At 42.9% G+C, this 14,433-nt stretch overlaps 1 protein-coding gene across 2 annotated transcripts in view; it reads left to right on the top strand.

Annotated features, from left to right (window-relative positions):
* The window catches only part of LOC139302189 (kelch-like protein 29), a 125,135-nt gene extending 115,731 nt beyond the window's left edge, over positions 1-9,404 (top strand). For both annotated transcript variants that reach the window (XM_070925804.1, XM_070925805.1), the window contains 2 exons: positions 6,468-6,612; positions 9,221-9,404. In XM_070925804.1, coding sequence (XP_070781905.1) covers positions 6,468-6,612; positions 9,221-9,404 — 329 coding nt within the window. The remainder of the gene's footprint in view (positions 1-6,467; positions 6,613-9,220) is intronic.
* The last annotated feature ends 5,029 nt before the right edge of the window (positions 9,405-14,433 follow it).

Here is a 14,433-nt window from a genome sequence, read left to right as displayed (position 1 = left end):
AACAGACATATATGACAGTGGGATGAATCTTCTAACTCTCTGCCAGAAAGCAAAGAAGTGTATCTCCCAAACTGTCGAGCTATTCCCTGAAAGCTGCAACAGAAATACATATTTTCAAAGCAAAAAAAATCTATAGTTTTATTCATTTTCCACACAATTAAAAATGCAATATTTGATGCTGGATTACACCATTTAAGATGTTGGCACATGATGGATTCTCAGGGCAAAGAGCTGTCCAAATGCTGCTTTAAAAAGAGAATTATTATCTCAAATGGTGGCATACTGTTGCTGCAGGCAACACTGGGAGCAGCGGGGCATCAGAGAGAAAACTCTGGGTCAGAAATGTATTTGAATTCAAATGTTTCCTGACAAGAAGTTGTTCTTGTGTCATTAAAGCGCTGATGCAGAGGCACTTCCCTCAGCACTGTTGCCCAGAAACTTGCTCTCTGTTATTAGTGCCTTTTCAGAGAGAGACTACTGTGAGCAAAATTATGATTATGTAACGCGGATGTTTGGGGCGAGAGCTGAATGGTATTAAAGGGCTGGCAGAGCAGCTGGCAGAGGAGAAGTGAGAGAAAAGTCTGGTGCGAAACGCGCACATGCACACACACATACAGACATACAGACACACACACACACACACACAACCTCTCCTCGCCTCATATCAACTATACATCCCCCGGGGGCACAGGTACACAGCGCATGAATTATGTAACGAGCTGGGAGGTGTGTGTGCGTGCATGGTGTTTGTCTTTTTTTTTTTTTAATGTGTGTGTGTTAAGGACAGAGGCAGACAGACAGACAGACCGTCATCTGTCAGGGTGTAGATGAGCCTGCGTCTGACAGCCAGCGAGCCAGGAGATAATGGACGGGTTTAGTGCTTCCTGTGAAATTGGGCCGGCGATGATTTTAGTGAGCCGGTGGGGAGCGCTTCTCGATCAACCCTCTGCCTCCCTCCATCGCTCTCCCCCTCTAATCTCTCTGTTCATCTCTCTCTCTGTCTCCCCCTCCGTACACCTCCCGCCTCCGTCTCTCGCTGTCTCTCAGCACTGTCTTATCGACTGACACAAATACAGTCGTGTGCGTTTTCTGCGACTGTGCGTCCGTGTATGTGTGCGTACGTGTGTGTGTGTTTTCCCTCTGCATGGACGATCTCCCGCATGAACTGCAAATGGGTTTCACAAACACTTATCAGGACTGACTTCCTATCTCTTGCAGAGTGAAAAATAATATTACTCGTGCCGAAAATAGTCCCTTCAACAAGTCTATTGAGATGCGTGGTGTCTCTACAGCTTCGTCCATTCCTTTGTCTTCTATCTATCTGTCTACTGAGCAGTATATGTACTGAAACATGGGAGCATAATTGAGCCCCCTCACATGCAGTCAACTGTTTCATTGCTTTCCTTAAATGGCCAGTTCACCCAAATAACCATATCTCTCTCTGAGATTTCTGCCTCCACCCCGACACACTGGCAATGGGTGGAAGGAATTTGTTTGTGCGTTGAAAAATATAAATATAATATAAATAAACCTCTTTGATTCAGCCTTACTCAGCCTTACTCATAGTGCAACATGGTATGGCAGAGTGGTATTTTCTTTGTTTTGTTTTGTTGTTGTTTTGGGGGTTGGTTACATCTTGACAAACTATTGGATACCATACAACTTGATCCAGATGATGTCTCCCTCAGGATAAAGTGTAATAACTTTGGTTTATGACAGATTATTTGCAAAACGAATGACATTTCTATCAGCCTCTGCTGTACTTGTGCTGAGCATGCCATGTCAAATGTTAGCATGCTAACACGCTAAACTTAGATGGTGAACTTGATAAACATTACTGTCTAAACATCACCATGTTAACATTGTCATTGTGAGCATTTTAGCATGCTGACTTTAGCTTGTTGTTTAAAAACAACAGAACAAGAACAACATCTGTATGTGTAATTTAACACTCAAAGACCTGCTTCATCAGGACTGTGTGGGTGTGGTTTGATCAGATGTGATTGATAGTGACTAAACAACTCAACAACTGTCAACTAAATTGGTGATGTCATTGAAGTAGATTCCATCACCTCACCAGAAGTTTCTCATGTGAAATAACCCAAATTGTTGTTTGCCAGAAAGGTGTGTTCATGTAGGACTCCACCACTCAAAGTAAGAAGCTAATTGAGAAAATAAGTCTTCAGGGCCTTTAAAAAGCAAAATTATCTGCATGGTGAGATACTCGTAGCAGTAAGTGAGAAAATGTGCTCTTTCGTAATTTGGGTAAAGTGACCCTTTTAGAAACACATTTAAAAAGTCGCACATCCTCTCAGGCACATCCACATGGAAACAGACACACACCAGTATTCACCCGGCGTGCATGCTGCGCCCCGCTGATCGACAGGTCTCCATCGACTGGTCGACTCCAGGGGCCCGGGGAGCAGGAGCGCTGCGCCCAGACTGCTCTATCGGGAAATCGACGGCAGAACAATTACTCGCGCAAATGACGTATCAGGCTAACGGGCACGGCAATTGAAAGCGCCATTATGGAGGTGGAGGAAGAGGAGGGGAACGGAAGAGGTGGAGAAGATGGAGAGTTTCCATAGCTACCTAATTGGACATGCCCCCCCTCACACACACACCCATTCTCCATCGTGCTGAATTAAAGTACACCATCCTCTTTCGCTAGCTCTGCTGTTTTGGCACGTCATTTCAAAGGCTGCCCTTGTTCTCCTCATACCACATAAAAAGGACATTGTGTGAAATAAAAAAAACTTTTTGCTGCTCCAATTACCTTGTTGTAATCTTATCTAAGCGTCTGGCAGCAAGAACTGAAGCTTCTTTGTCCTATTTCCTCCTGCTCCCTCATGCTCTCTGGTGGGACGCAGTGAAGCTGAAGAGGACACCCAGCACCTCGTCCTCCGTCTTTTGGAGGAGGATGTCGTTTAATTCCTTGTTTACCTTCTTCCTCCGCCTGCGACTGACCGCACATTTCCACATCACTGTAACGCCACAGCTTTGTGATGACGACTGCTGTTTGGTAGTCGTTATCAGAGAGAGCAGTCTTATCTAGATCTGGACTGTATACAGTATTGGTGTAATTGAGTGAGTTGTGATATATTTGTGTGTGTGTGTGTGTGTGTGTGTGTGTGTTATCGCTGCGGTAGAGTTCCGGTTTTTATAGAATCAGATATCTGCTGTGTTGATGCAGGAATCAGATAGGAAAGGATGTGAGGGAACAACAAGGTGTTTGTTTAGTCAGCGTCCACACATTTCATCGTAGCTGTGTGTGTGTGTGTGTGTGTGTGTGTGTGTGTGTGTGTGTGTGTGTGTGTGTGTGTGTGTGTGTGTGTGTGTGTGTGTGTGTGTGTGTGTGTGTTTAACTTGTTTGCTGTCCTTGACCTCAGCCCGAGGGGTCCCAGACTCGGTGACTAAGCTGTTTTATCAGAGTGTGAGAGGCTGCGTCAGCCCATGTTGCCCCGCAGGCACAGCTGTACTTCTATCACCGCTGCCGTGTTAAAACCTAGTTTTGCTGTCTTTTTCTGCCCCCCTTCCCTTTATTCATGTTTTATGTAGACTGTGGCCAGTTGTGGAGTCTTGGCTGAGTTGTCTAACCCCAGAGCTGTGAAACCAGACAAAATCCATTGTCTTCGAGAGTAGCAAGGTTCGTCTCAGTTTTCAGCCGACACAGACTTAACTTGTCCACTTTTTACTGGATCTCAATGTTGTTTAAGCAGAAACGGCTCGTTTTCCGTGTCAAAGGCCAGGGAATAACAGCAAAAGCAAAGCGCTGGAGAGATGTCGAATCCCAACAGCGGTCCTTTGAGGCTCACTAAATGAGAATGCGATATATACCTGCCTGGTACTTCTCCAAGCACTCCAACCCGCTGCTTACCGCGAGCCCACGAGAGAGAGGCAGCAAGCGATGGTGAGAGTTTCTGTGGGGAAAAAGAAAGAAAGGTTTTTCCTTTGAGAGCATCCTGTTATTATTCTGCCTCAGGCACCGAGCAGAGAGAAATGAGTGTTCTGTGTTTATGGGACCTAACACAAAACACCATGTACACACGCTTATGCTGGCACACACACGCGCGCTCAGAAAGACTGGCAGCGGCATATCAATGAGATAAGGAAGGTAAAAGAAGAAAATAAACACGTCAGGCTGAGAGTGAGGAGGACCAATCAGTTCAACTTGTTTCTCATGGGCAGAGATTGAAGCTGACGCCTCAGATGGTTGCAATGGTAGTTCAGATCAGATTAGTGTGTGTAAATGACTGCAATGTGGTCATTTAACACATGAAACAACTACATGACGTAATTTAGAGGCTAAAGTTAAGTAGTTTTTTTGGCCATGATAGCGGGAGGGATGGAAATGTCTCTGTCACATTTTGTACAGACATTCATGGTCCCAAGAGGAGGAATCGTGACTTCTCCTCTAGCGCCACCATGAGGATACATCTTTGACACAGATGTTCATGTCCCCCCTCAGGATAAATTGTAATAACTTTGGTGATCCGATTAAATATTTGCAAAACGAATGACATTCCCATCACCCTCAGCTGTACTTTCTGTTTAGTGCCAACTAATTGCTAACACACTAAAGTAAGATGGCGAACATGGTAACATGCCACCTTATACCTGCTCAACATCAGCATGTTAGCATTGTCATTGTGAGCATGTTAGCATGCTGATGTTAGCACTTAGTTCAAAGCATTGCTATGAGTAAGCACAGCCTCACAGAGCTGCTAGCACGGCATTCATACGTCATCAACCACACATAAACTGGTATTTATAAAAGAAGAGTGTGTGCACCTCACACATACTCAGTTTTGAGTATTAAATATAAGGTGAGAGAGTAAACATTGTTTATTTGCCAGTTTCACTGATTGTTATTAATTTTGCAGTCTAACCAGCGTTCTGTAAAATGTCAATCCAATTCTCATTTATAAACCTAATTTAAAATGATTTATTTTATTTATAAGTAATGGATTTTATTATTCTTTTTTCTTATTTAAGCCACAGTTTCCCTGTTAATGAGCTTTTCATTTTATCCTGAATTGTGATGCACTTTGTAAAGTCTGCTTCAATACAAGCGCTATAAATGAATCGTTGATCATCCTTCTGACATTTAATTATGATGATCGAGATATCACCGCCACAACGGTTTATAGGTACATGTGATGAATCAGTGGTATGGGCTATGAATAGCTCACAGATATGACACAGTGGGTGAAATTGCCCTTCTTTTTGCCCTTCTTGTCATTGACAGGTGTAATGAGTGCTGGAGCGGCACAAGTATTGATATGCAGACAGATGTTTAAGGGCATTTCTAAATCCATTTCTGTGGGAGTGGAGATGAGGCTTTTGTACGTGCGCCCAGTTCCACAATGACTGAGCTTTATGCATCTGGCCCCTAGTCTTGTTGTTACAGAACATTATGAGCTGAAGTGTAGCAGCGGAAAACATAATGCAGTGCAGCTCATTCAGAATGTCAGTCTGAGAAGCAGCAGAAAGCGCCTCTCGCCTCCAGAGGCGACCTGTTAATTAAACATGTCGGACCCCTCTCAGCAGCTGGGGGAAAGGCAGAGAAAAGGGGAGGGTGGTTCTGCTACACAAGAGAAGCTTTTAGGGCCTCTGTCGCCATTATTAAGGCGTTAGACGTTACTCCTCCTGTTGCCCGTCTCCAATGAGGGATGTCCGTCCATCCTGGCAGAAAACAGCAAGGACGGCGGCAGCTCACGGCCAAGTCTCTGTGCATTATTCATGCTGCTTGTAAATTGGCCAGCTGCAGTCTGCTCAAGAGAAATTGCTCCGAGTTTGAAATACACTTCCTCTTCCCACACAGCAGGGCCGCTGCTCGCAAGCTGCAGGTTTCCAATGGCATCGTTCCGCGCAAACCACTGTTTCATTTTGTTTCCCATCATCTATAATTCCACAGCGGTGCTGCTTCAATGCCTCTGTTTTCCTCATGTGCTGTATACTGTATCAGATTGAATTATACAGTACGCACACAGTACGCAGTATCCCACCTGTTCACTCATGTATTTCCAATACATGGGCACAGTATCTTTTTTTTCTTTGTGAATCTATGGATGTGCCAGAGGGCGTAATGCAATAGTGAATTATTGGGACTTAGGTAACTCTTTTATATTGCTGCCAAGCCCCAACATATTTTGGAGCAGAACCCAATAAAGCCACAGTGATTTATGAACTCCGCTTTTTCACTGGTTTGCCATCCGTTCTGTTTTGGGGTTTTTTCCAAAGCAATCTTGAGAATGGCACATCTGTAAAGTGATAAGGAGAATGTTGATGATGATTTTTGCATGCAGCCTGGGGACCGCAGAAAACAAATTGATGCCATTATACTGAATGGAAATTTCTGCTGTGTGTGAGAATGACATTCACACAATAGCTCTGTTTTCTTTAACAAAAATCTCTCCCCTTCTTCCCTCTCTCTCTCTCTCCGTCTCCTCCTCTCATATCTTTAGATAACAAATACGCCCCTGCAGTGAGTCTCAACGGTTTTATATTCATCCTGGGAGGAGCCTATGCTCGAGCCACCACTATCTACGACCCAGACAAAGGCAACATCAAGGCTGGTCCCAACATGAATCACTCTCGGCAGTTCTGCAGGTAAGAGATTATTAATGTAGCAGTGCCACATGTAAGTTAAGTCCCCAGTGTGGAATTTGAAAGATATTTTTTTTTTCAAAAGCTCAAATTGCAAAAGTCTGTTTTGTGTGAAGCTTCAAAAACACTCTGACATTATTACACAGCCTCACTAACATGTAAAATCCAAGCTTGTTAGTAATCTGACAGTCTGTGTGTCAGAAGGTTGCACAGGGAAAATGTATTCAGGCCAGTTCATTAAAACTTGAACAAAGACACTTGTGGGCTGACGGTGTTTCCAACACGATGCATTTTAGGTTGTGAAACTTCTCCCTTGGTAGAAAAATTGCTTTTCTAATTCATGGGCTTGATTTTTTTGACTGGTAACGTCGCCGTCTGTCATGCTGAGAGAAACAAGAGACATCCGTCGGAATAGCAGAGACTTGGCTTGATTTAATCAACTTTCTCTCAAGGCATTTAGTTAATTTATTTTATCCTGAGTTAATACTGTGACATATGAGTCTTTTTGTTTTTGTTTTTTTTGCACATAGGTGAGGTGAGGTATGTTTTAAGCAAACCAAGAAACGGCAGTCCACACCTGTAACTTTTATACAATTTGTGGCCACATAATGGCTGATACAGCGAGATAAATGAAAATTAATAACAGTAGGATCACATCCTAATATCCCAGTCAGCTCGAGCCACTGAGGTGTGCAGTTTGCTGGATAATGAACCCACGGTTTTCTGGGCCCGAGCCCTCTTTTTTTGTCTTTTTTGTTGTTGCAGGAACTGAGAAAGAAGAGAAGCATGCACAAAATACATTTGGGAAGCAATTACAGACAGTGATCTTATGTGCAGAATGTATAACATAAATCATGTTGTCAGAGTTATTGATAAGCTGCACCAGCACACGCCAGGCAGCTGTTCTGCTACATTTAACTAAGTCTGACACCAGAGAGGAATAGATGCAGGGGAAGGAGGGAGAACAACAAACACACAGAGCTGCCAAAAGAGAAAACACACTAACACTCAGAAACAGCACTATCTGCAGTGCATGCTCCTGCACTGAAGATGAAGTCTAGCAGGTCATCGTGCAGGAGAGCTGATATTCTCCCCTCGCTGCGTCCGGCCCTCTGCAGGCCTGCACCTCCCCTCTGTTTATCAGGACTAGCAGCTCCAGGCTTTGCCCTGCGCTCTCTCCATTTTGGATCAGCTGTGCTTGCTCTCTGAGTAGATTTAGGCTTTATGTAATAATCTTTTTTCAGTCCCAACAGTGTTGTGAATTTGTGCAATAGGACCGCATGTTGTCCGCCCTGTGTGTGTGCGTGTGTGTGTGTGTGTTTGAGTGTGCACCTTATGTAAATGCAGATCGTTCCAAACCCCAATAGGAGTACAAAGCCCTAATCAGCTTACAGCCCAAGTTTTAATCCTCTCCGCACACAAACTCCTGTTTCTGTTTCTCATATCAAATGAGCACATTTGTACAGAAATTTGCTTTTTCATTCGTGTTCTCTCTCACCCTCAATAGGGAATGTAATGTGTGTTGGGGTTTTTTTTTTCCTACCTTGCAAAGTAGCCTTGTCGGGCATGTTCGAGAGCATGTGTGATTGATGTCAAACAATCTCAGGCGTGGCCCCCAGCGCGACAGTCAGCATGTTTATGGAGATGTTGTCTTCAGTCTGGCTTTGCTGTCTGATCACATTTAACAATAAGAGCAATATTCCTGCTGGTGTGAGTCAAAGATATCTAATATCAAAGCCACATTAGCTCACACCTGCTTATCTTCCTGACACTGATTATCTCATTGTTATTTGTTCCTAACAGTCAATGCTTTTAATGTGAAGCAGCAGCAATAGGAAATGTTGGGTTAGCATTAGCAGTAACTTAATACAGCTGTGAGGCTGATATCAATTAGATAAAATTACAAACAGTAATGCTGGATTACAAGCATGTATTGTTTCCTGTGAATGTGTAGTTAGGTAGGTCATTTGAATCCAGAGTTGGAATGGCGGACTCCGCCACTAACAATAACAACAACTATATAGAGTGGTTATTACACAATGTAAATACATTGAATGGCTATTTCTGAAAAAAATCAGACCATAAAAACACATCAAAAACATAGTTTGAAGTAATGAAAATCTTAAAAAGAATAGTTCGACTTGTTTTTTTAACCTCCGCATATTCAGAGGGTTAAATGAGAAGATTGAAACCACTCTCATGTCTGTACTTGAAATTTAAGGCTACAGCCAGCAGAACGTTAGCTTAGCTTAACACAAAGACTGGAAAGAGGGGGAACCAGCTAGTCTGGCTGGCAGACGACTGCTCAGACATAGTTTGAGAAAGTTTTGACAAATGAAAGGAGATAAAATGTGTTAATTAGTGAGCTGTAGAGGTGCTGGTAGGTATTTTGTTACCATTTGACAGCGCCAGGCTAGCTGTTTCCCCCAGTTTAGACTTTGTGCTAAGCTAAGCTAAAGGCTTTACATTTAACACACAAATATGAGCGTGGTATTGATCTTCTCATCAACTCTTCGCCTGAAATTGCATATTTTCTGAAATGTCCTTTAAGGATTATCACACATAAGGAATTAAAATGAACAAAATGAAAATTTTGTATCTGCCTTTGCAGCGCTGTGATCCTCGACGGGAAGATCTACGCCACAGGAGGCATCGTGAGCAGCGAGGGTCCAGCCCTCAGCAACATGGAGACCTTCGACCCTTGCACCAACACGTGGACGCTCCTGCAGTCGCTGCCCTGCCCGCTCTTCAGACACGGCTGCGTGGTCATCAAGAAGTACATTCAGAGCGGCTGAGGGTGGCTCGGGCTTCATCACACTGAGTAGACGCCAAACACCAGCTGAGCTCGGTTGTGGGACGATGTGCAACGGCAGCTTAGGGCCAGGCCGGTCGGTCGGTGACCTCTGGACTTGACGCCAGCATCCATCCACCCTGTTACATGCCCCTCCCCCCAAAAAGCCCTGTGCAGAATGTACTCATGTTCAACTACTCAGCCATGCCAGCTGACGATGCCTAACCTCCAAGACTGTGTGTGTCATGGTAGTAGTTCATCCTCTCATCCAACAGGCACAGGGACCCTCTTAGTAAATTACGTGGTTTTCGATTAACTCATTGTTTCAGTTGTCTTTTCCAGATCTCTGTAAACTCACCACCAATTTCTTTGCTACACTCTGCCATCACAGGTCCAGATTTTTGTCCCCTTTTGAGAATTATGTTTGACAGGTTTGACAGTCACTCATTAGAGAGCAGTTTCTTTGTGGCATATGAACGTTTTTCAGTAGTGACACCTACAGGACAGGAGGAAAAGGGAAGGGAAGAATCCACTGACTGTTATCCTCTTTATCAGTCGATTTGACGAATTTCTTCTCTCTCCACTTTATCAGGAAGTGAAATTCCTACTGTGAGTGTGGATTTATGGGGTAATTTTAAAAACAGATTTTGAACTTTGTGTAACCTGGGTCTTTCAATGACCTGCTAAACATAGGAAAAACCATCAAATCTGGGTCAGGTAGGGTTTAAAAAGAGAGAAAATCTTTGTTTTTTTCTTTCAGGCTGCAATTCCAGCCTGATTGAGTTCTCATCTGGAGGGTGAGTGGCCTGTTTTTTCCCCTCCTTGATTCATACCGTCTTGCTCTCTGGGATTAAGACAGCTCTACATTTAGAGAGAGTGGGAACTCCTTCCTTCCGCTGACATCTGATCAGATGTTCAAATTGGGACAGTTCCTCTGGGAAAAAAAGCACAATAACCACCTGTGACTGTTACCATCGAAGCTATCTGTTAATCCATGTTTTATGTCTTTCATCAGTTTCCCCCTACCTTCTTCTTTGTTTTATACAATGTGTTTCATTGCAACCCAAAAATGATGTTGGGTTGGTATTCTGTAAATACAGGAAGGAAATATGTATATTTTAAAACCTGAAGGCAATTCTGTATAAATGTTTTTAGAAAAAAATTGATAGGTTGGATTCAAAATGCTATGTCTGTAAATCTGTACCCAAAAAGGAGAAATTAACAGTTGTTATTATTGAAACCTAATACATATACCAGAACATGAACACATTGTCAGGACTTTTTTTGGTGTACTGTAATGACTCAAGGATATAGTAAAAGTGTTTTTCTCTCAAGGAGAAGAGCTCTACTCCATACAGGTAAACTGCTGGTTCGCATCCCAAACCACGGGTTTCTAATATATGTATTTTCCACAGAACATGGGTTTTGAAAATGGGATGCAACTAAATGGCTTCCCAAATTTGCTTTCAAAATAACGCACTCTACAGGTTTTTCTACAGGTTATCTGAAACTACATTTCCCATTTGTCTGAATTCACAGTAATAAGACTTGAAATGTACAGTTTGCACCTTTTTATTCAAGTATATCACAGCAGTTTATTTGAGAAATACAGTAAATGTTTCATTTCAAATATAACTTACACTAAAGTAACAATTGCGAAACAGGTGTGTTAAATACACAAACAAACAGAATTGACAAAGCTATGGAAAGTCTTGACTAAATTAACTGTAAAATTAGGGAAGAACAAATTAATTCGGGATAGAACAAACCCTTTCCTTCTGCATACTGGACTAAGTAGTCTCAACTACCAGACAAAAATTGGTTGTTAGTCCAAACTGGCTACAATTTATAATAAGAAAGGAAGATCACAATGTATGACATTTAACTACCCATATTTTTATTTCCATATGTGTATCTAAATTCATAAAAAATAACTCTTTTGGCAGAAAGTGGAGACATAGTGAACAACATGAAAAGAAAGTTAATCTGGTCCGGTTTCTCTTCATGGGGTGTACTAGACGGACACTACGTTTTCTTTAAATATCACTTCTGTCCTAATGTTAGTCTCTTCCAGTATGCCACAGTCTGTAAACCACTTGAACGAAGAAAAACACCAGAACAATGAAATAAATAGGAACGTCGAAAGGGCATGTTGTCGCGTGTTGAACCTGAGAGACCTGTAAACCCTTTATTCCCCCCGCACACGCCAAATAAACCTGCTACACAAACGCTACGCAATTCAGCGAAATTGTTAAAAACGAACGTGCGATACTTCCCGATTTGTTTAAATTCCAAACGTACAAAAAGACAATTTACTGAATATTAGGTGTAAAACGTGTTTAATAATAAATAATCAGAATCATGAGATGAAAATCTGCAAACCAAAAAGGCGATGGATGTGTAAAGAGGCAGAAAATGCTCTCTATAGCTTCTAAGGTGTGGGGTGATAACATGAAAGAGGAGCAGATCTGGGATTATCTCCTCAGTGTCAAGAAACAGAGGGAATTAAGAGAACCTGAAACTAAAGCATAAAATATACAGTCCATGAAATATCCTTAAAATTTATGCAATCATCATCTGGCTCAAATGCAAACATACATAACAATTGGAGAGATATAAACAACTCTTGGATTACTGCAGCAGCTGTGGTTGCTCTGATCTGGTACCTTAGATGGTACTGTAGATGTTGCAACAGTATTTTGGGGGGGAAGAAAAATACTGTTTTTGTACCCAGTAAACAGTTTTCGCGTAAAATAAATTAAGCTGAGGTAGCGTTGGTTTTTCTCTCTGCAGTAGTCCAAGTGCTAACCTGTCGTTGCCAGTTTGCATATGGTCTTTGCGTTTGTCACCTAGAATCCGAGAAAAGGCAGAGGTGAGCTGGGGTCAGAGTTGCACCAAGAGGTTTGAGGATTGGATACGAGTGCTTTGAGAGAAACGGGGGGGGGGGGGGGGGGGGGGCTTCTCCAGTCTACACCTGCGCAAAATACGGCATCTCCAAAACCATGAAAATGCCATGAAAACCTTATAAAGCTTCAGTAAATATCTCCATTTACTGCAGTCAGAGAACATACACTGTGTTGGCCACAGATAAAGAATCCAGCGTCTCTCGTCTGGCGTTGAGAAAAACAGAACCAAATAAATCTATAAAGTTACACACATTTGAAGGGAGAACAAAAAAAAAATCATGTAATGCTTTATACACCTTAGTGACGGGCACTGCCTAGAATGGCCTTGTTCATTATGGATTCACAACCCATGCGAAAAACAATCTCAAGCATTTTATAAAAAAAACATAAAAAAGAATGATCAAATACACAACATAATACATATGACCATCTAATAGATCGTGTTCATAGTTGAAACAGAATTCCTGTGAACAGGCACCGTTATGTCAGCACCTTTTTTGGGGGGGGGGGGGGGGGGGGGGCACTTGGCACTATAAATCCCTTGACTCGCATCATTATTTTATTTTTTGCATATGAAAAACTGAAGAAAAGCTGGTGTTGTCAACCTCTTCTTACACCTGCCGTCTGCTCAGGTGGAGACCGACCTCCCCAACAGGTCTGGGTTAAAACATGAATACATTTAAATATTGTAACATTTCAAGTGCTAGAGACGTATCTGTCCAGAGCCCAACGCAGCCAAAGAAGTATCATCTAAAAACTCCTTTAGTGTTCCTCAGATTTTCAAATATCAATTACTTTTTTTGGCCCAGGTTGGAGGTGTATAACAGATATGTTTTTAAACCTAATGGCATTGACATTTTTTTGCTTCAAGGTCACTGTGACCTCAGTGGTTAGGACCCACCCCAACTTGGGAGCCTGTTCATTGTCACAATAAGTAAATAAAAAAATCCTGCTAACTATATCAGAGTTTCATATGAGGTTTCAAATAAGGCACACACTAGGCAGTGCAAACTCTAAACGCATTCCAATTTGTACTGCCTCCAGTTCCTCAGCCGGGTGTCGGGTAGGAAACAAATCGACTGGCGGACACAGCTTGGGCAGGAGGGAAAACATTCAGACTGTGAATGTATCAAGGAGGAAGGAGGGGGAGGTTCAGCTACCACAAACTATTTAGGACATGACAATCTGCTAAGACTGTGAACGCCAGAGCGAATGTGGCGACGCTTTGTTCACCTCCGAGACAAACACTGAACGGCTTTCCACACCTGATGACCGCTGCAATGAAGAGGACATAATCGCTTCTTGTCTTGCTGTGCTAACCTCATCGAGTTCGCACTAAAACGCCTTTGTAAACTATTATTCTGGGCGAGTATCCTTGACGGTGGCTCAGATATTGAACTAATCAAGTAGCTAAAATGGCAGAAATAAAAAAAATGAGCCGCATAATAGCATGGTAACAACTGGCCTGTGATGAAGCTTTCCACTCAGCGACGTAGTTCAGTGATTCAGAACATTATCTGTCCTCATCTCCTAGCGGCACTCTGCATTCACACTTCTGCTGGTGAGGATCTGAGTGTGTGTATGTGTATTTCTGGTGTGTGTTTGTAGAAATACATGCATACCCAAGTGTCAGGGTGTGTGGGTGTGTGTGTGTGTGTGTCTGTGTGTGTCTGTGTGTGTGTGTCTGTGTGTGTGTGTGTGTCTGTGTGTGTGTGTGTGTGTGTGTGTGTGTGTGTGTGTGTGTGGCCCTCTCCGGAAGAGAAGCGGCCAGGTTTTTCCGATATGACATCACCAGATCTGTTGGTTTTGCTAGTCATCCAAGTTAAGAAGTAATTCCCAAGAGCAGCATGGATAAAAGTTAGGATAGCACCCGAGTAGCACCAGGGTCGCCCGTCACCGTTGGGTGTGTGTGCGTTTGTGTGTGTGACTGACACACCTCCAGGAGTTTGGTTGTGTAGAATGGGTCTGGATCTGGCCAGGTTCCTGAGACGATAGCACCATTGAATGTCTCTGTCCTCAACCTCGTCCTTTGTTGTGTTCCCTTCCCAGCAAGAGGAGGGCGCTGGATTTTTGTGTATGTGTGTGTGTTTTGTGTTGAGGGCTGGACTCAGAAGCTCCTTCATTCTC

This window comes from Enoplosus armatus, chromosome 19 (genome assembly GCF_043641665.1).
Source record: "Enoplosus armatus isolate fEnoArm2 chromosome 19, fEnoArm2.hap1, whole genome shotgun sequence".
Classification (NCBI taxonomy): Eukaryota; Metazoa; Chordata; class Actinopteri; order Centrarchiformes; family Enoplosidae; genus Enoplosus; species Enoplosus armatus.
The sequence above is the reverse complement of the archived record's forward strand: the minus strand, read 5'-3'. Positions and strand labels throughout refer to the sequence as shown.